The 21961-nt window shown below is 29.4% G+C and overlaps 5 protein-coding genes across 6 annotated transcripts; 2 read left to right on the forward strand and 3 right to left on the reverse strand.

Moving 5' to 3' along the window:
- Positions 1 to 887: 887 nt before the first annotated feature.
- Positions 888 to 8481, forward strand: LOC145763137 (heat shock 70 kDa protein 4-like). Its single transcript, XM_082574733.1, has 21 exons — positions 888 to 1270; positions 1752 to 1809; positions 1883 to 2023; positions 2228 to 2350; positions 2433 to 2532; positions 2712 to 2845; positions 2964 to 3047; positions 3212 to 3372; positions 3517 to 3593; positions 3724 to 3875; positions 4364 to 4467; positions 4682 to 4815; positions 5210 to 5331; positions 5514 to 5627; positions 6065 to 6179; positions 6387 to 6538; positions 6731 to 6856; positions 7009 to 7142; positions 7298 to 7391; positions 7485 to 7646; positions 7844 to 8481. Exons 1-21 carry the CDS (start codon positions 1164 to 1166, stop codon positions 8057 to 8059), a joined length of 2610 nt encoding a protein of 869 aa, XP_082430859.1. The 5' UTR covers positions 888 to 1163; the 3' UTR covers positions 8060 to 8481.
- On the reverse strand, positions 8260 to 9895 carry LOC145763153 (CCR4-NOT transcription complex subunit 7-like). Its single transcript, XM_082574735.1, has 6 exons — positions 9711 to 9895; positions 9376 to 9569; positions 9143 to 9304; positions 8940 to 9084; positions 8754 to 8864; positions 8260 to 8644 (listed from the first exon to the last, which is right to left on the reverse strand). The coding sequence occupies exons 1-6, from the start codon at positions 9819 to 9821 to the stop codon at positions 8525 to 8527; spliced, it is 843 nt and encodes a 280-aa protein (XP_082430861.1). The 5' UTR covers positions 9822 to 9895; the 3' UTR covers positions 8260 to 8524.
- Positions 9893 to 10951, reverse strand: LOC145763169 (DNA-directed RNA polymerase II subunit RPB4-like). The gene is made up of 2 exons (XM_082574736.1): positions 10674 to 10951; positions 9893 to 10456 (listed from the first exon to the last, which is right to left on the reverse strand). Exons 1-2 carry the CDS (start codon positions 10857 to 10859, stop codon positions 10205 to 10207), a joined length of 438 nt encoding a protein of 145 aa, XP_082430862.1. The 5' UTR covers positions 10860 to 10951; the 3' UTR covers positions 9893 to 10204.
- Positions 10952 to 11377: 426 nt separating this feature from the next.
- LOC145745661 (uncharacterized) lies at positions 11378 to 18282 on the forward strand. Of its 2 annotated transcripts, XM_082563808.1 has the most exons (23): positions 11378 to 11557; positions 11769 to 11976; positions 12231 to 12324; positions 12765 to 12834; positions 12990 to 13102; positions 13206 to 13335; positions 13519 to 13622; positions 13853 to 13957; positions 14234 to 14345; positions 14606 to 14708; positions 14833 to 14901; positions 14983 to 15139; positions 15268 to 15453; positions 15640 to 15729; positions 15813 to 15916; positions 16032 to 16195; positions 16395 to 16471; positions 16671 to 16813; positions 16899 to 16964; positions 17028 to 17154; positions 17223 to 17375; positions 17533 to 17592; positions 17737 to 18282. In XM_082563808.1, coding segments are annotated over exons 1-23 (2562 nt in total). In that variant the 5' UTR covers positions 11378 to 11431; the 3' UTR covers positions 17738 to 18282. The 2 variants fall into 2 exon arrangements, with proteins under 2 accessions (XP_082419934.1, XP_082419926.1); XM_082563800.1 differs by having other exon boundaries at positions 17533 to 18282.
- Positions 18055 to 21357, reverse strand: LOC145745651 (alanine--tRNA ligase, cytoplasmic-like). Its single transcript, XM_082563790.1, has one exon. It carries the CDS (start codon positions 21317 to 21319, stop codon positions 18434 to 18436), a length of 2886 nt encoding a protein of 961 aa, XP_082419916.1. The 5' UTR covers positions 21320 to 21357; the 3' UTR covers positions 18055 to 18433.
- Positions 21358 to 21961: the final 604 nt, after the last annotated feature.

Here is a 21961-nt window from a genome sequence, read left to right on the forward strand (position 1 = left end):
AAAAAGCTTTTTAAAAGGGTTATAACTTCGTAGACATAATTAATTAGCATAAGTAATAAAGATCAATCTGATTTGTTAATGTGATCATGATGTAAACAAAAATCATATTTGTCACGCATCAACTGTTAGCTAAATCTATTTGCCGCGTTTTGATAAAGTTTATCATCAACATTTTGTAATAAAATTGATTAATAAATAGATTTTGTTTTTGACATTACAAAAAACAGAAAGTATAATTTTTTTAAAGAAGTTTACAAAACGATTAAGACTACGATAGTTGGTTTAAGGGTAGAAAATTTTCTTAAATCGCCAACCACGTTGAAGAAGCAATAGTTGAAGAACGTGAAGTTGTTGGAACGTGAAGAACGTGAAGTTGTTTTTAAATATGTAGATCACTGTTACGCTTACGTAGTTATAGCAAAATAACCTAGTTTAAGCCAAAGTTCTAACCTAAAAATATTTTTTGATTTCGAAATAGTGCAGTTTTGTTAGTTTTGATAACATAAACGCATGTAAACCAAAATACCAAGCTAATCACAAGTTATACAATAATTTAATAAAGCATGGTTTTTGGTGTATATAGCTAAAATTTTATTTTAAATTTAAAACTTTAATTAATAGTGTTTGTGAATTTATGAATTTGCCGTGTTGTGTTCGTTTAGTTTCAAAATCAATAATTTTTTTTTGCTTTCGGAAATCAATTTATAAACAAAACCCTCTAGTGACCTTATGGATTTTAATCAACGTGCTTTCGTTATAACGAAATTATTAATCTGTTTAGAAAAATCGAGAAGTGTCTCGTTGTTTTAACCTAAAGCCTTATATATTAAGTTTAATAGTTTGTTTATTGATATAGTGTTTTATTTTTGGACTTATAAGTAATTAAATGAGTTTTATTGAGTTAAGCAGTTCACTTTATAATAGAACTCTAAGAAAACCTTGGTCTGTTGGTATCGATGTCGTGTTTTTTTACTATCAACTATTATTAATTTATATGGTTATAAAACTTTTTGTATATATATAAAAATTTTGACGTATAAATGATTTTTATTTTTGCTAGATTTGTACTTCAACTGACATTCAACAGTTTCAACATCTTGTTAGGTTGTTTTACTTTTTGGTTCATTTCATTTTTGTATTCGAACATCTTTTAATAACTCACAATGTCGGTGATTGGTTGTGATGTGGGCAATCTTTCTTGTTATATCGGAGTTCCTCGGTTGGGGGGAATTGAGACAATCGCCAACGAATTTAGCGATCGCAACACTTTGTAAGTATCTAAGTTGTACAAGTGTAGGATTATATATGTGTAATTTGAAAAATATAAATAATTGAAATAGGTAAAATAGTAAATTTAATTAAATACCTGTTTATTTGTTTGCTAACTTTGTTTATTTAATGTTTTCACTATCTATAAGTGTATAATATTACTTGTAACCCAGTCTGGATAGGGGGGCAGCATGCACGCACGAGGGTAAAAAATTTGCCTGGTTTTTAAAAAAATTTGCGCACATGCAATACTGATGTCTCGTATATTTAAACCAAATTTAAATAAAACACGCCAACATAAATCACACATGCACGCGAAGACTGAAAATCAGAGTATGCGTGCTCGCACAATCACGCCATTTTTTACACTTGCAAGCACGACATCTTGTCGAAAACTGCCATACTTTCCAAACTGGTAAACTTTAACAATTTGGTAAATAATAAAATAAAAATTTGGTAATTAATAAAATTATTGATTTTAGAGCGATTGTATCTTTAACAAGCAAGGAAAGAATTCTTGGTACTGCAGCAAAATCTCAAGTAATTAACTAGTTTTCCTGTAAAATTCACAGTTTTGTTCTATTTTCTACTCATTCTTTTATTTTTATTTCAGATTGTCTCGAATTACAAAAACACAATCTCAAATTTTAAACGGTTAATTGGTCGACCTTTTCAAGATCCTTATATTCAAAATGAGATGAAAAAACTTCCATACAAGGTCGTTGAAATGCCAAACGGTGGAACTGGTGTTGAGGTATTTTTACCTTTTATAAAAACTTGTATTAAGCTATTTATATAGCAACAAAATCTTGTTGCTCTTGTTTTTAAAATAAAAATTTATTAATTTAAAAAACAAAACATTTTGCGGAAATAAATCAATAAATATTTTTGTAAGGTAATGCATTTTTTTCCTTGTAAAAAATGTAAACCCATTTTTTAAATAATTTGTATTTTTTAGGTCTTGTATGGAGGTGAAGTGACACAGTTCGGCATCGAACAAATTTTGGGAATGCTCTTAACCAAACTGAAAAAAGTTGCAGAAATGAACTTGAAAAAACCTGTGCAAGATGCTGTGATATCGGTTTATTAAATAAATCTACAAAAAATTTGTTTTTTTTACAAATAGATTAATAAATTTTTAATATGGTTTTTTATTTTGTTAGGTTCCTGTCTTTTTTACCAATACGGAGCGGTTGACATACTTAAATGCAACCAAAATTGCTGGGCTTAACTGTTTAAGGTTGCTAAGCGATACAACATCAAGTAAAACTTTTTTATTAGTACATTTTAAAATTTATTCTGTAACTGGCTACTTAAGTGCTTTTACTGTCGATTAGGTTGTGCTTCGCTTTTAAAAATTTTGTAGTGTTTTAGTTCAATAAAACTGTAAAAAATTAATTTATTTATCTGAAAATATTGAAAAAATATTTTTTGATTTTTAGTTGCCCTGTCTTATGGTTTCTACAAACAAGATCTTCCAGCTCAGGAAGAAAAGTCGAGGGTGGTTGTATTTGTTGACATGGGTCACTCTTCCATGCAAGTTGCTGCTGTTGCTTTTAATAAAGGAAGATTAAAGGTTAAAAAATAGGCAAACTCTGTTTTAAACAGGGTTTATAAATAAAAACACTCTTACCTTTTTTAACTGACTTAGCATTTGTATTTTTATAATTTGTGTACTGTTTTATATTATCAAGGTATTGGCAACAGCTTTTGACAGTAGCCTTGGTGGAAGAGATTTCGATCGAGTTTTAATGGAACATTTTGCTGTAGAATTTAAGGTAATGACAACTAAAACTAATTTCATCGTTAAAACAATTTGTTAACAAAAATTACACACAGAATAAGAAACTACAGTTTCGGTAATCAAATTAAAAATTAAATAAAAAACTGAATAGTGAATATATATTCCTTTATGAAAATTGGTATTAACTTTGTTTTTCAGGATAAATACAAGATTGATATTAAAACCAATGTAAGAGCAACTCTCCGGGTTCTGACAGAATGTGAAAGGTTGAAGAAACAAATATCTGCAAATTCTGGCAATATGACGATAAATATTGAGTGTTTAATGGATGATAAGGATGTAAGAGGGTCTCTTAACAGGTATTTAAATAACTTTTTTTTCAGAGTTTAAGTGATGAATATATTCAAGGGTAGATTATATGTAAAAATTTGGTATTAAAATTATTTTTTTAAAGATGGATTTATATTAGTACCAGAGGTATGACTGTGTTTATTTTATTTTAGATCAACATTTGAAGAACTGTGTGGTCCACTTTTAGCAAGAGTTCCAATCCCGCTCTTAAAAGTAATGCAAGATGCCAGTAAGTTAATTTAGGCTGTTTTTTTTTTAGTTAAAAATAATCACAAATAAATTTGAATATAAAGCACTTTTAAATTCAGAAAAAAAAACAATATTTTTAAATTACAATTAACTTAATATTTTTTGCACAGAACTGACAAAGGAGGATATATTTGCTGTTGAGATAGTTGGAGGAAGTACTAGAATACCAGCAGTGAAAGCGGGTATTGTTAAAGTTTTTGGAACTGAACCCAGCACAACATTAAATGCTGATGAGGCTGTAGCTAGGGGTTGTGCTCTTCAGGTAAAATTTGTTTGTTTTTCCTATATTTTGTCTTTTCTGCTATGATTTAATTACCAATCTGTGTATAGGGTCATGGGCTGACAAATTTTTGTATAAAATACGAAAAAAATTTTTTTTTTTTATAAATTTTTGAATTACTTTGCCATTGTTTGTAAATTTAATACAAACATCAACTGTAACTGTTGGTAGTTAAGTTTTTGTTTAAATAAACTGACCACAAATTAGAGTAAATATAATTTAAAACTAGGGATTTTTGTATATATGTTTAAATTGTTCTGTAAACAAAATTTTGATACATGAGGTTAAGTAAATATTTACAAAGCACAAGTTATCTTTACGATAGAAAATTATCACCACAGGCCAATTTCTAATTAAAAAAACAATCTTTTATTTAACAGTTTTGTTCAAATTTTTTGCCATTTTATGGAAACATATTGGTATATACAATACATAAAAACATAAATTTTTTTTAAATATTTATTTATTAGGGTGCAATGTTGTCACCAACATTAAAAGTTCGAGATTTTACGATCATTGAATCATGTCCGTACTCTATCTCCTTGTTGTGGTCGGATGCTAATGAAGATAACGGGTAGACATCTCCATGTTTGTTTATTATTTTTCAAGACTAAATAAACATTTCAAAAATTAAATTATGTTTGATCAAAACGTGAAAACACGAATATAGTAAATAAATAAATTAAATATGTTTAGTGCATTCTGGTTATTTTAATATGCAAAAAATGTCGTATAAAAAATCATGGATAAAAATTGCAAACTAAAGATTTGAAATTTTCTGTGTTTAGTAATATGGAAATTTTCCCCCTGCACCATGCCAGTCCATTTTCAAAAATGATTACTTTTATGAGGAAAGAACCGTTTAGTCTTTATACCGAATATACCAAACCAGGAGAAATTAATTTTCCCCGTGCTGATATAGGTTAGTTGGTGTGTGTGAACAGTCATTAAGAAACCGGTGGTAAGAACATTTGTTACACCACCATGAGGTCGTGGGTTCCTCACTAATCTCATGCTGTAGCGCTCTTAAATATGGCACTATAAACGGTATGAACTTCTGCTGAGCCGGCACTTAATCAGCAGCATGATTATCGGGCAATTATAATCTATAATATCCCAAACTGCCACAGGCAACTCGAGACTGGGTCGGAGTAACTGATGTTACTCTATGTTTAAGTCGCTCATTCGACTTTCCCACATCGAGGATAAAGATACGTACAAAAAGAAAAAGATGTTAACAAAAATAAATTAAACCTCCTTTTTGTTAATTTTAACTCCAGGCATTTAAGACATTAAACAATTTTTTTTCTATAAAGCTTCATTCAACATCAATAACAACCTTCCAACTGTTGATGATAATCCAGCTAAAGTAAAAGTTAAAGTCCGAATGAACATTAATGGAATAATAAATGTAGTGGAAGCCTGCGTCACACAGAAGGTAATAAGTAGGAATATGAAGTAGATATTGGATTTAGTATTATTTTAAAATTTTATGCATTACTGTATTGACTTCACAATAAGAATATTTTTTATTATACGAACATTTTTTTTATAACCAGATTGAAAGTGACCAAAAAATTTTACCCGGTTTAATTTATAAATTTCATATTCAACCTTAAGGTAACTGAAGTGGTTGAGGAAGAACTGATGGAAACGAATGAGGTGAAAGAAAATAAAGAAAACAAAGAAGAAACTGAAACCAAACAAGTTAATGGAGAGAATGAAAAGGAACAGGTACAGGGAACAAAATAACGGGTTGCTATTCGCTAAAAGCGAATCGTATTTTAAAATTAGCAAATCGTTTTTTACAAATATATGTCTTAAAGTAATGAAAAATGACGCGTTTTTTGTGCGAAAAATTATTAACAATTGTTTTACAATACGTTCTATTTGAAAAATGCCACGCAACGCGTCAAGTGTTATAAAAAAAGAAGATTATGACTTGGGCCTAATTATTGGTCTAAAAATGCGACCTTATTTTTAGAGAATCATTTTTTAAACCTTAATTCGTACCTTGAGGTAACTTCTTAAAATTTAATTTATTTAAGACTTCTAAATAAAATCATTTTTTTAGGTTTTTGGGGTAAGGTGATGCTTTCTTTGTTGGAAATACTTGAAAAAAACGTTTAAAAAAAGTTTTTAAATTTTTTTTTAATTTCTATGAATCTTAGGTTCCAATGGATGTTAATGCTGATGCCAAGGATGCTGCTCCTCCAGCTGATGCGGCTCCTCCAGCTGATGCAGAGGCTAAAGAAGAAACTGGGGAAAATATGGACACAAATAATGGTAAGATAAGTATAGATCTAAGTAAATTCTTAAAGGGGTTGACTCAGTTTTAATTCTTATTGCAAGAATGGATTATCCAATAGTTTAGTAGCAGGAAATAGGGTTATAATAGTTAAGTAAACAATAAGTAATGTTTTTGAAATAAAATCATTTAAAGTATTAGAACTCCGTAAGTAAAACTTAACTTCTAATTTTTAAATTTTTTAGCTGAACCAGAAGTTAAGACCAACGGCAAAGAACCCGAAAAGGTTGTTGAAAAAAAGAAAAAGATTAAAACGAAATCAATAAATCTTGATGTTCAGTCAAGTTTTTATTTGTACGTGGATCAAAAACAAGTTGAAAATATGTTTGAAACTGAGGTAAATATTAAAGTTTGAAAATGTTGAATGTTTGTTTTTATAGGTATATTTTTATCAAAAATGTAAAAATACAAATTTTAAAGCTCAATAATTAAAACTATTTTTTATGACATTTGCCGTTAAAATGTCGCATTTATTTTGCCTATTTTAAACTTATTAAATGGTTTTTATTATTTTTTATTTGATTTACAGTCTAAAATGATTGTGAACGACAAACAAGAAATGGAAAAGTCTGATGCAAGAAATGCAGTTGAGGAATATGTTTATGATATGAGAGCAAAAGTTCATGCAAAATATGACGGATTTGTATCCGAAGAGGTTAGTTAAAAAAATTAAGATTTTTACTGGACCATAGGTTTAAGGCTTGATTTCTATTGATTTGCTATCATAATACAACTTTTTATCCGAATTGAGAAGTTTAATTACCATACAAATATTTACTGTGAATTTTTTTAAAAAAAAATGTTTAGGATAGAACCAATTTTTCTAACTACATGGAAGAGACTGAGTACTGGTTGTATGAAGAAGGGGAGGATGAAAAGAAGTCAGTTTATGTTGAGAGGCTGGCTTCACTTAAGAAGTGGGGTGATCCTATTATCAGAAGGTGGGTTCTTTATAAAAAGTTTTGCCTAAGTTTATGGAAAAAAATATTTTTTACCAATTGTTTGTATTTATGTATGATTCAACTATATTTTTTTCCAAGTTATGTTATTGTACATTTAATAATTTTAAATTACTTTTATGTTTAATTTTTTAAAGGTTTACTGAGGCAAATGCAAGACCAGAAGCTTTCAATCATCTTGGATCAGCATTACAAAAATTCTCAAAGTTTCTTCATAATTACACAGAAAAGGTAAATACGAAATATTCCCATCTTATACACATTTAATTAGAAATCTTTAACTTATAGTTGGAAAATTTAACTTTCTGAAATGTTTTTTTTTAGGACGAAAAATTTGACCACATCGAAGAAAAAGAGGTTAAGAAGGTGAGAGATTCTGTACAGTCAACAAGTAATTGGTACAACGAGAGTCTTCAGAAACAAATGAATTTGCCCAACTCAGTAAACCCTGCTGTCACTGTTGCTGATATTAAAGCTAAACTGAAGGTAAGGGAAAATTTCATGAGCAAATTTTAATAATGTATTGTCAGATACGAGTAATGAAGATACGAGTAATATTTATATATTTAGGTAAAGCAACAATTGTATTAAGTATGTTTAAACCATAAACAACCCTTAAACCTTGATAGATACAATTATGTAAGCCAAAAAAATAACCTAAAATTTATTTTTATGTAAAACAGATACTGAACAGTGAATGTAACCCAATTATGAACACCCCTAAACCAAAACCCAAGGAGGAGCAACCCCCTCCAGTCCCTGAAGAGAACAAAGATGCAAAACCTGCAGAGAAGGAGAGCAAACCGGAAGAAAAAATGGAAGGGTCATCTGTGGATGAAAATCAAACCAAAGAGGAACAAAAACCAGAAAGCGAAAAAGTTGACATGGATTTAGATTAATTGGACAGAATAAGTATCTGATTTGGTTGTTGTACATAATTAGTGTAATTAATTGCTTTCATGTCTTAAAAGCTGTTTGTAAATCAAGTTTACAGTTAGATAGATCCACAGTAAAAGTTAACCAACTATCTTTGTATTTCGAGACTGTATTACAACCTAATATTAATTTTATTAATATTCCCATAGGCAATTTCCCCCCTCCAAATAAACATGACTTTCATTAATTGTTGTTGTCGTTTACTACACATAATATCTCAACACTGTATATTGTTGAAAGTTGCTTGCATTTAAACTGCTATGATGTTTGTTTAAGCGTTTGCAAAATAATAGATGTGATTTTAAATTGCCAATGAACATTGCTTTGAGTTTATTAAAATAAAAGTTCTTGTTAAATTAAGCACAATAAGTAAAAGTTTGGTAAATTTTGTTGAGTTTGAGTTTTTAAGTCGGTGGTTAAATGATATTTTAAGTATTTTTCTTGTATTCTTCTGCACTGTATGGGTTCCCATTTTGAACATAAGAACTTCCAAGTCCATATAAGAAACCAGAAGATTTTATCACCTCAGCTTCATCATCAAAAAAGTTCTAAAAAATCAGTTTTAGGCACTTTAGAAGACAAATACAGACCTTTTTATGTACTGTTTCTTAAAAAATTATTAAAGAACCAGGTAAAAAGTTATGCTTAGTAGATTACCTCTTTCATTCTAAAGAAAGTAGATCCAGTTAATAAACTGTCACTCCCAGCTTGATGCTGAGTTCCAACTCTTTCTACTTCTAATTGTTCAGCAACTTCTTGCAAACCACCCTAGTCAACAAGGTAATTTAATTTCTTTTAAAACTTTGCCATCAATTAAACAAACAGACTTCCAATTTAGTTTACCTTTAATGTCTTACAACTTTTCATTAAATATTTGACATCATAAATGGTTGGAAAAAAGAGTTTAAGGAGCTCAAAAAAGTTAGTTTCATCTGTAGGCAAGTTGATATTCGTAAGCAGCTTCAGTAAATATCCAAAATCATAACCGCTAATAAACATTTAGATTATTACATAACCTTTTTAATCAAAAATATTTAATTTTTTACCTGTGGAAAGACACCCAACTAACATCCTCCATTAACACAATACCAGAAGTCATTAGAAGTTCAGCAAAATAAAGTGGTTCGATGCCATCACTTTCGTGTTGTTTGAATTGGATTCCACAGTTTTGTAATAATTCTATAGAGTCTTGTGCATACATATCTTCGCTGTTAAAAAATGTCAACATTTACCAAACTATTACAAACTTATCACTTATTCAATAACTGAACTAACTTACGTAAGGTTGAATTTAAAGTTAAATTGCCATGTCGAAACACCTTCTGGTGTTTCTCCTTTCTCGTTCATAAAAGTAAGACCAAGTTGAATAATCTTCAGCATATCTACGTTACATCTTAATAGTTGGTATTGGTAATCTGAGTTAGTCCGAAATTCTCCAATAGGTCTAGCAACTACACCAGGAAATTCGGTGTCCTTGAAAACAAAAAGATAAAATTTAAAATGTTTGAATACCTAAAATCAGTAAGATAATAAATGTCCATGGATTATATATACTTTCATGTAATATTGGTTACAATGTAAAGAAATGCAATGAAAATTTATATTTAAACTTACCATTGCCACATAATTATATTGTTTGATGATTTTTCTAATTGCTTTAAACTCAGCATCGATGTTACTTGCCCATACTTCCACTATGGGATCATCAGCTGGCTGGCCAGGCATTATTAATATCCAATATTGTCAGTACACCATGTTAGTAATTAAATATTAAAAAAAATTAAACCTATGTGTAATCTAAAATATAAAAACATACATAAGAAAAAGATAAAGTGGCAATTGGAAGTAAATATTAAATTTACAAGGTAAATTTACAAATACAGTTTAAAACCAGATTTTAAAACATATTAAATTGAAACCAGTTAACAAAAAATAAAAAAAGGGTGGCACATAATGTAAAGTAATGATCTATCTATGTTAAAAGTCTGTAGATCAAAGTTTACCCATGGTTAATGTGTTTAGCATTAAAATTTGTTGTTGACCAAACACTATTTTGGTTAAAAACCATTTTTTCTTTTAACTTCGTGAAGGCGTTTATGTCGTTAAAGTTAACACTGAAAACTTCGTTTAGTTTGTATATCATCCAACACTTGCTGTAACTCTTCATCTTCAAATCTTCCCTCTAAACTCGGGATAAGCGCTTTTGCTTCTTCTGCAGTCTCCGGACACAGATTAGCCAATGATGAGAGTTCAAATTTGTGAAGTTTTTTTTGAATTAGTAAAAGTCGAACGCTGGAAATTGTTTCACGATTTTTAAAGCGACTAAATCGTTGAGTGTAGTTTAATGTCTTCATAAAAACCTTAAAAAATAATATATCATATAATCAGTATCAGTTCCAACTAACAATCTTAAAAAAAACATTTTTTAAGGTAAATCATGTCTAAGCAAACTTACTTTATATTATTTTTTTGTCTACTTATTGTATAATTGTATCGTTTTTTTTTTAGTTAAAAATACCTTTTTCTTAGTTAAATAGTCTTAGTTAAAAAGTACTAATAGGCCAAGTGAATAGAAACCTCTGATAGTTCTTGTTCATCTTCTGTGTTTTCATTTTGTGTCTTTCTGTGTTCCAACAACATGTGAACTTCGGAATTTAAAAGTGTTTCAGCGTTTTCGAATTCTTTCGGAAATTGTAGCTGAGACGAATCTTCTTCCAGCTCACCTAACACTGCAGATAGGGCCTTTGTAGATCCTGAAGCCATTTTACGATGTGATGGCTAATTAATTAGCGATTTAGACGAATTTTAAAATAAAATATTAAGCGTAGTTTCAATTTATTTTTTTGAAGGCTTACCACATTTGTGAGGAAAGGTTGTGACCGTTTTACGTCGATATGTATTTGCATAAAGTGTTTACTTTACTTACGTGACAATAAACACTTGCTTAATAACCTAGAACACCTTTATTTTTTATTGCAAAGCCTTGAAAGGAACGACAATAGTAAACCAGACAAGACAACATAAAATAGATTGAACTGGTTGGATTTAAACATTTCATAGGTGTTTTATTGTTTAATTTTAGTTTAATTAAGGGAAAATCCCCATTGACATATTAATTTCTTCAGTAGGTAAACAAATGAGAATGACAAATTTCTTTTGTCACTTGCAGTTTGGGGAACCTACGTGCTTAATTTATACTTTATTAGAATAAAAAGTTTCTAAATTATACCATTTCAGTAAGGTTAACATTTTGTATAAACATTATATTTATTTTTAGATCTTATAAAAGTTTAATTAAATTTTATTGGTATTGTTACTAAAAAGTCTTAACTACAATGGATGCTACCATAATTAACCTTTTAAGTGAAGCTCTTTTGCACCAATCTGATAAATCAATGCCAATTTCTTCCCTTCAAGGACATCTTAATAAGATAACCAAAAAGCAAAGGAAACATATTAAGGTTGTATCTTAAATTTTTAGACTATTAAAAAATTAAGCTTTTTTTATAAAAGTTATATATTTAAATGGTTAAAAATTATTTAAATTGATAATAATTAAATGCTTTAAATGAAAATATATTTGTAATATATGTAAACACGAAAAACTACAAAATTTTGGGGATGTTTTTACTGAATTTTTAATGTTCTTTAAATCTAAAATGTTTCTTCTAGAAAACAGGATTCCAGCAATTCTTGGTAAATAATCCTGATACATTTATGATTTTGGATGAAAATGTTTTCCTGATTCAAAATGATTTTATGCCCGGTCATTTATCTACCGAACCAGAGCAGAAATCTCAATTATCTTTCGAATGTCCAGATTTGGCAAAATTAGAAGTTAATTCTAATCGACCATCGGAAAATGCAGTGGAACGAATAAGTATGTTTCAATTTGGGGAGTTCAAAATATTTGAACTATAAATAATGGGACATTTTTGGCAAAATATATAGGCTATAAAATTTATTGGTCTAAAAAAAACTATTACTTAATAACTAATTTACATTTAATTGATGCTAATAATTAATAAATCTTAATACAACAAGCAAGTTAATTGGCCAAGTGGAGTAAAATGCATACTATAAAAAAATTATTTATTTTATGTTTAACATTCTTTGTATTTATAACTTATATAGAACAAGAGTTGAAGGTGAATGGTACTTGTCTGGTATGTTCCGATGTTATGAAGGTTTATGCGATTGGAAATTGTTTCCATCCTATATGTTACAAGTAGGTTTAAAATGGAATTACGTATTATACATAATTATACCATTTGGTCTTGTGATTAATTAGTCAGTTATTTGCTTTGTGTGGTTTCTATAAATAAAATAAAGTATTGACACATTGACAGTTGAGGTAATTTCCATTTAAAGTAAGTACATTAAATTCTATACAGGTAAATTTAAAGATGTACATTAATACCAATGCGTCATAGTTTTATGACACAGTTCCTTATTTACAAAAAAACTTCGGTTAATAATCTTTTATTATCATTTTATTGTTTTATATCAATGAGCAATAAACTCAAAAGGGAAACTACTATTTGGTTGACTAATATCCCAGTATATACAAATATTACCAAAATAAAAATAAATTTATGTTTTATATGACACCCCTTATGTTTTATATGACAACCATTTTTTATTAAATTAAAAATAATATTGTTTTAGGTGCTCTACAAAGTTAAGAGTACTATGTGATGATAAGCATTGTCCTGTGTGCAGGGAGGTGCTAGAACAGGTATTATTTTGTGTTATTAAAGTTTAGCTGTCTAATAAATTTTATTATTTTTTATAACATGATTAATTTTTTTTATATCTTGAATTGCTTTATGACAATCATTTAGAAAATTTTTTTTAAACTATTTTGGTTATAATTTTATGTTCCACTTAAAGGTTGTTTTTACTGATAAACTGATACCAAAACATGAGGTTGATTTATCAAAACATATAAAAGAAATGAAGTATGGAATATATTTTCGCAATGAAGAAATGAAAAATAAACATAGGTAGCATAGAAAAACTTTTTTTTTCTTGACTCATCACAGTTTTTAAAGAGAAAATTTATTATCATGTGTTGTTGTAAATTTTACAAAAATTGTTGTTTTTTAGAAAGCTATTAGAGCATAACTGCCAGCAGAAAAACTGTTTAGCTAAATTTACTGATATTGATGATCTTGCAAAACACCTTAAAGAAAAACATGGAGAATATTTTTGTTCCATTTGTTTATTGCACTGTAAGGTGGGTTTACATATCAGCTTTCTTTAAAAAATAAACAAAAAAAAATGTTTAGGGTAACTAGTGGGTATTTTTTTAACTGGGCTTACTTTGGGACCTTTTCTGTTATTCTTTTATTTTGAGCCAGTTTTCAAACATAACAAAAACATTTTTTATTTTACTTAAATAATTGAAAATTGTTTTTAGATATTAACAAGTGAGAGAAAAAGTTATTCAACTTCGGAACTACAAAAACATGAAAAAGAAGGAGATAAAGACAACCACTCATTTAATGGCCATCCACTTTGCGAGTACATAATTCATTTTTTAAAAAACTTGTTAGATCTAAAAAAATAACTTTTACTATTTTTTGCATCAAAAAACAGGTTTTTAAGTTATTTGTCTAATAATTTTAGTTGTGTCAAAACATTGCCACCAATATCTTCAAAAAAACTTAAAGAATGGTTTGAAATAGAAATGAAATTACATAGCTGTGGTACACTTAATATATGCATTAATTTAATCTTTTGTGTTGTTCAAGGTTTTGCAATCAGAGATATTTGGACAAAGATGAACTTCTAAGTCATGTGACCAGACACCACTCTTACTGTCACCTTTGTGATACTGGAAAGTGTTTGTACTATCGGTAAACAAATAAATAGTTACAACATAATGCATGAACTATTTAAATATACAATTGCACAATGGTTGCAACATTTAACTACATATTGTAAATTATGTAAATATTAGAATTTTTAAACTAACACCCTAACTAGTAACTAACAATTTATTAATATTAGGCATAACTCACTAATGGTCTTAATAATGTATAGTGCTAATGTATTTTGGTGTATTGTGTAACTATTTCTTATAATATGATATGTTTACAATGTATTAAAATTGAATTTTGCTACACCATTAGTGATGAGCATGCCTTATGGTGGGATCACCACTTCGTCCAACATCACGCATGTAAAGAAATGGAATGCTTTCGTGATAGTTCCACAGTGTTTAAAAACGAGTTAGATTTGAAGGTATACTAAAGTTATTTGTACACACATACTTTCTAGTGGGAAAACTAGGGAATTAAAAACCTTTGGGAAAACTAAGGAATTAAAAAACTTTTGGAACTTTTTGGTTTAAAATTACAACTTCTAAGTTAATTTTATTGAGGTTTCAGTAAAAATGTTTAACCCTTATTCTTTTTGTTTGAACTATTACCATTTCTATATAAAAATTAATAGAGCTTATTATTAATTTCAAGAAATAATTATTGTTATTTTGTACCTCACAGGTGCATATAGATACGGTGCATAAAGGTAAGAAATGTAAATATACAACACGATTGGAGAATCAAATTGCAATACCATTCCAGTTTGATTATCACACTCGTGCAGGTAAAATTTAATTATTTAAAATATAAATTTCGTAATAATTTTCTCATTAGTTGCTAGTATTACTTTTTTGTGTATTAACTTTAAATAAATTTACATAAAATATATTTTAATTTTATTAAAACAGAACATAGAAATCAAAATACAAATGTTGTTATACCCAAAGTTTCTGATCCAAACGTCCTTCAGATATATGGTAAGCAAATTTATATGCAAATTTATATTAAATTTATACTTAACAAGAATTTTTAAGTCTGACAATATTTATTTTTTCAAGGTATTATAGATGCGACCTTGCTACATTCCTACTATGGTTTTATACTAAGAGAGGGGATGGAAAATGACGGATCACAAAATGTATTTTTTACAGCACAGTCGTGTGATTTTATTGATGATGAAGATAGTATAAGATCAGAGTTTTATCATGGGGAAAGGTAGAATTAGGAGTATGCTTATATGATATTATCCAAAATAAGCCACACATTTAGTGCATTGTAACTAAAAGTTGAAGAAACAAAAGCATAAAAGTTCAAACCAATTACATACAAATAACTCTTTATAGGGTTTTCGTGCAAGCAATGCGCGCAGATAGTTGTTATAAGGCAAAGTGGAGGGCAATAAGTGTTTCACGAGCTGAGCAGGCAAAAGGGAATTTCTACTTAGGTGATGATGATGAGCACTATTCTGGCAATCTTAAACCAGGAATTGCAATATCACAAATTGATCCATTTGAATATGATTGCGATAGGTAAAAATTCTAAAAAATTCAATTTTATCAATGGGGTTCTAAAAAACTATATTCATCACTTTAACCTTTTTAACAATTACAATGTATTTTTATCTTGAAATTTACTATTGCTAAATAATTTAATATAAATAAAGCCATAAATGTAACCTGCTAATTACATAAACTAATATTTTGTTATTATTTTAGTGATTCTTCATCAGATTTTCCTTCATTAGGAACCTCTCCTACTAATTCTCTTAACTCGATCGGGAAAAACCCATTTCTTTCGGGTGAAAAGTAAGAAATTTTTAAAACATCAACAATTTAAAATTTAAAGCAATATTGAAAAACAATTAAAATTAAAAAAAAATCTTCCGTAGATGGTCTGTAGTAACAAGAAATCACACCCCTAAAGTAACACCAACGAAAAAAAATATCTTGACAACACAAAAACCTAAAAAGTTGGACAAAATTCCATCTCAAGGCAAATAAAATTAAATTAAACAAAATTATAAAATATTTTTTAAGTTTTTAATAACTCAACTACTTAAACGGATTTAAATATTTGCCACATTTTTAATTTTTGTGTGAATTTACAGGTGTTGGAATAGTACAAGAAAATGTGAAACCACTTTTTGGTTTTATAAAAGTTAATGGGTTTAAGAAATTTGATGATAATGTTTATTTCAATAAGTTGTCGTACCAATGTGAAAACTTCAACAGTAGTTTCAAACTAGACCTAATTGTTAAACCTGGAGATAAGGTAACTTTATGTATATAAAAGTCATAATAATAAAACCTGTTTTTAATTGAGTGTACAAGTTTAAGACAACATGTCACTTTAAGTTATACACTAGCAGCCTATTGTCTTTCTGTAAACCTGTAATTACCAATATGAAGTATGCCTCTTCTATTATTTTATTATAATTTTTATTATTAGTTGTATTTTTTTACTTTATCAGGTTAGATATATATTGGATGAAAATGCTAAGGAAGATCCATCGATAAAAGCAAGATATAGAGCAAAGAAAGTGTGGAAGTATGAAAAATCTTCAATTTTAAGTGGTTTATATTAAATTTTAAATTAAATTTAAGTTTTTTGCAACTTCTTATTTTTACTTTCATCTTAAAAATAAGGTTGAACGGATGATTTTAGTTTGAAAAGATTATTTTTTACCAGTAAACTATATTTTCATAACAATGTAAATAAAGAAATATTTTCAAATTCTTTATGATAGGTATAAGGAAAATGAGGACGACTCTGCAAAAGGTGATCATAAAAAGAGAAGGCGAAGACCAAGAAAGAAAAAAGAAAATAATAAATTGGAAAAAAGTCCTCCAACTGGTAGTCTTAGTTCACAATTAAATGGAATTTCTTCAGGTATAAAATACTATATTTTAGAATTTTTCATTTACCAAAATATATTTGAACTATTCAATTAATATTTTTTAATTTAATTTTACAGAAATTGTTTTTCCTGGACACTTTGTAAGAATAGAACAAAATTATAAAATATTTCGTAAAGCTTTAGGTAAGTTTGTATTTTTTAAGTAAAACATTTCAAGTAATTAAAATTCTATTACTTTTTTTAAAGGTATGTGCATTGGCAAAAATTCGAATAAATGTTTGGTTGAATTAGAGACAGAATTAAACAGCAAAGGCCTTAGCAAACATTCAATTTTATTCTGCCAATTTCAGATGAACGAGAAAACAAAAATATTGTAAGAAATTATACATACTTTTACAAAATATTTTTTTCATACACTTATAATATGACTATGTTGTTAAGCATTCATGCATCAAAGTTATCCAAGTTGTCTCCAAAGAACATAGAACTTTCTTACACTGGATTCTGTGCCACAGGAATATCACAGTTAGTTGCATCAGGAATTAAATACAACGAGGTTGTTTTCGTAGATGCAGAAGCTGGTCATTATTTAATGTAAGTCATTATCACCTTTGCTTTTTAAACTGATAAAATTTTAACACCTATAATATTAAATTTTTATTTAGTTTTAAAAATTTTTTATTATCTTATAAATTAAATTAAAATTACATATTAAAGAATGATGTTTTTTGATAATAAATATATTATCCAGATTGCATAAAATAAATGACAAACTACATAGCTTCACACTACATTATGCATCTAAGCAATGGTAATTATGGATTGCGAAAATTGATATTTAAAAAAATATCTTTATTTGTTTGTGATAAACTTTGTAATATAAACTATATTGTACATTTTAATTCTACTTTTGTACATACTTCGTAAGGTTAAATAATTTTTTTTTTTCTAACAGAAATTGGTGTGTAATTTTTTTATTTCCCGTTTCTTCAAGACTTTTTATGCAACAGGTGGATTTACATTTTTGTCTTAAGTGTTTAGCATGTAGAAATTTTTTAACGAATTTTAGAAAAATATTTAAGTTTTTTTAAGTAGTATCTTTAATGTAGATGTAGTGCCAAATTAGACATTTAATGATAATAGCTTAGAATGTATAAACTTTTTAATTTTTTATGTTTAATTTCCGTTAATTAGCCTAGCTGTGATATTAAATGTTTTCTTATATTTTTCACTTCCATTTTTCTTCTTTACCCCTTCATGTAAATAATTTAATTAAATCATTTAATTTTTTGGGTTTTATTTTTATTTCTTTATTTTATAAACAATTCCTTATATTAATTTAGCAACAAAACATGCAGCAACTGTAGAAATATGACTTTTTAATTTTTGGCGTGACTATTATACAAAATGTACTATTACTACTTTACCTAGTTTTTAGATGATAAAGTTAAACATTACACCAACACCACATATTAATAAGCTACAGGGACAGACTATGGCGTGACTTTTTTAAAAATGGTATTTTACTGAAAATCTTTATTTTTAAACTGCCTTAAAAATACAGTTTTAGTTCAAACAAATGAAAATAAATGACAACTAGAATTTTGAACTACACACCACCTTAAATAATTTACAAAAAAGAAAAAAGGGTATTAATTTAACTTTTGTTTGGCATATTCTTGAGCAATGTTTATAGCCTCACCCAGTGCTTCTGTATTTGTACCTGAGGCTTGTGCATTGGTGGGTTTACCACCCCCTTTGCCATTAATCACCCCTGAAACTTGTTTAACCCATGCATCTGCGGATAACCCCTTGTCAATATGAGATTTTGACACTTGACTAAGGCAGATGATCTTTTTAGATTCATGGTTTATGCTAAATAACATCACCGCTGTTTCAGGTGACTTGGTTTTGTAGATTTTTAGGATTTCATTAAGTGATTTTGCATTTCCATGAACATTGATTTCTGAAACACAAATCGGAATATTTGGATTATTTTCTATGTTTAATTTTGTTTCTTCCAATGCTTGCTTTGTTGCATCAGCTTTAACTGAGCGTTCTATATCATCAACTTTCTTTTTTAAATTCCCGATGTCAGTCCTAAGATTATCTTTCTTCCATTGAGAAATAGTTGAATTGTTAACTACATCTAGAAAGTCGGTTAACTTCTTGCCCAATGAGCTAGTATTTTTCTTTTCGGACACACTTTTCTCAACAATGGTTTGAAGAGCAAGAAATTCATCTTCTAGCGATTTTCGACATCGAATTGCATTAAACGCAGCTTTACCAGTGACAGCAACAATTCTCCTAATCCCTTTTGCAATTGCTTCCTCTGTGGTTATTACCATTTGATCAACATGTCCACTGTTTAACAAATGTGTCCCACCACAAAACTCGACCGAGGTTTTTGTGGCAGCTTTCGAGGTTGGGTCACTTATTATCTCATTAATATTTTCCCCAATTGAAATAACACGAACTGGATCAGGGTATGTCTCGTCAAAAATGGCACGAAGTCCTTGAATGGTTTTTGCCTGTGCCAATGGCGTTTTTTGAGAGAAAACTTCACATTTGCGACCAATAAGTTCGTTTGCTATTTCCTCAGTCTTTTTTAGTTGATCCGCTGTCATCCCCTTCTTGCAGGTGAAGTCGAATCTCAATCTGTCAGGTGCAACAAGAGATCCCCTTTGATCTGCATCTCCCAGAACACAGCGTAGAGCGAAGTTGAGAATATGAGTACCAGTGTGGTTCATCATTACTTTCACTCTTCGCTCATAATCCACTAAATTCTCGACTACATCTCCTACTTTTAACTCACCAACCACTGTACCGATATGAAGCACATAACCACCTTGAACCTGACAGTTTTTCACGGTCACCTCGGTTTGCTCTGTTGTTAAAAATCCTACATCATAAATTTGACCACCCTGTTCAGCATAAAATGAAGTTTGATCCAAAATAATTCCACATTCCACTCCAGTGCCAACACTTCCTACAAACTTTTTGTCTACCAAAAGAGCAATAACAACAGATGTGTTAGAAGCAAATTTATATTCTTTATCATAAGAGTAATTATACTTTAACAAATCGTTAGTTGGGATAAATTTGTTATCTTGCAAATATGTAATAGAGTGAACATCCAGGGAAATACAATCAGCCTTTCCGTCACCAACAGCTTGTGATCTTAGTTTAGCAGTTTGTTTAGCAACTTCAAACTCTGTCAAATCAACTTGGAGGCCCTTCTCCTCGGCCATAATTTGTGTGAGATCCAATGGAAATCCATAGGTGTCGTATAACAGCCATGCAGTATCACCAGGAAATATTTTAGCACCTTCTGGTAAGCTGGAGATCTTTCTATCCATAATTCGTCTTCCTCGATTCAAAGTCTTTAGAAACTGCTCCTCTTCTTCATTTATAATATCAATTGTCGTTTGAGGATCTTTTGCAATCTCTGGAAAAGCATCCGAGAGAATCGAAAGAACAACATTAACAAGCGAGGCAAAGAAACCCGGTTTTGCGTTTAATTTTTCATGAGCAAAGCGAGTTGCACGTCTCAAAATTCTTCTTAGGACATATCCTCTTCCAGTGCTATCAGGCCGTCCTCCATCAGCAATTGCCATAGTCAAAGTTCTTGCATGATCGGCTAGAACTCTGTAAGCCATGTCTATTCCATCAACATCATCACTTCCAACATGTCCAGTATATGGTCTACAACCTGTTCCTTTTTGGATTGCGTCAAAAAATGGCACAAACATATCTGTGTCATAATTTGAGCTTTTTTGTTGGACCACAGAGACTATTCGCTCAAGACCCATACCAGTGTCAACATGTTGTTTAGCAAGGGGTTTCAAACTTCGGTCTTTTTCGCGGTTAAATTGCATAAACACAAGGTTCCAAATCTCAAGAACATCAGGATGATCCTCGTTGACCAAATGTGCTGCATTCCTTCCTCCACCGATTCTGTCGAAGTGGATCTCAGTGCAAGGTCCACAGGGTCCTACTTCACCCATCTCCCAGAAGTTGTCCCTCATATTTCCAGTTAGAACACGCTCAGGTGGCAAAATTCCCAACCAAACATCCCTTGCAACGTAATCAGGCTCCAGGCCTAAAGCAGTGTTACCTTCAAAGTAGGTAGCATACATTCTCTCCTTGGGAACTTTAAGTACATCAACAAGAAACTCCCACGACCATAAAATCGCTTCCTTTTTAAAATAATCCCCAAACGACCAACAACCTAACATCTCGAAGAAGGTGTGATGGTAAGTATCTTTACCCACATCGTCCAAGTCGTTATGCTTACCACCGGCACGAATACATTTCTGGGAGTTTACCGCTCTTTTGACTTTGTACAGAGGGTTAGAAGGTGCAATGTTTCCAAGAAAAATGCTTTTAAATTGGTTCATTCCAGCATTGGCAAACAATAAAGTAGGATCGTCCAAAGGAATGGTGCTTGATGAATGAATGTAAAGATGCTCATATTTTTTTGTAAAGAAATCAAAGAACATGGTACGAATTTGCTTAGAATCCAAGGAGGAATCCATTTTAAGTGTTTAAATTATTTTAAATAAACCAAAATCAAAATCTATACTAAATAATTAAAAAAATGTAATTAACATTCAACATTACCAGACTAAGTTATACTTTAACCAATATTAACGCAATAACATAATATAAAAGCGACAGTTTCATTATTTTTGCCTAAAAATATAACTTTTAATAAGCCGTCGGTTGTTGGTTGTAAAAATGCATGATTTTGCTTTTTCGTATTACAGTTATCAATGAATTTTAATCGCTAAATAACTTTTCTATGCGGCTTAGTAAAAAAATCATAACTTCTGTGTTAAATACCTTAACTTATACTACTAAACTTTACGTGAATGGTTTGTTATTGTTATGAAACATATCACACCCAACCATCACCGAGCTGATGCAATCTTTTCCGTTGATTGGTCACGTTTCGCAAATTCACAAATTTGGAGGGAAACCCTGATCAAATTAGACTATGACGAATTATGTGCAACGTCATTTATTTAATTTAAAGTTAAATAAAATAAGTATATTTTTCTAAATAGGGGTATATTTAATATTGCACAATAATTTTACTTTTAAACAATCCAAGGTTAAAGTTTTTGTTTGCTTTATACTATTGCAGTTTAAGGCAAAAATATTGTATTTGGTTTATG

Source organism: Corella eumyota, chromosome 1 (genome assembly GCF_963082875.1).
Source record: "Corella eumyota chromosome 1, kaCorEumy4.1, whole genome shotgun sequence".
Classification (NCBI taxonomy): domain Eukaryota; kingdom Metazoa; phylum Chordata; class Ascidiacea; order Phlebobranchia; family Corellidae; genus Corella; species Corella eumyota.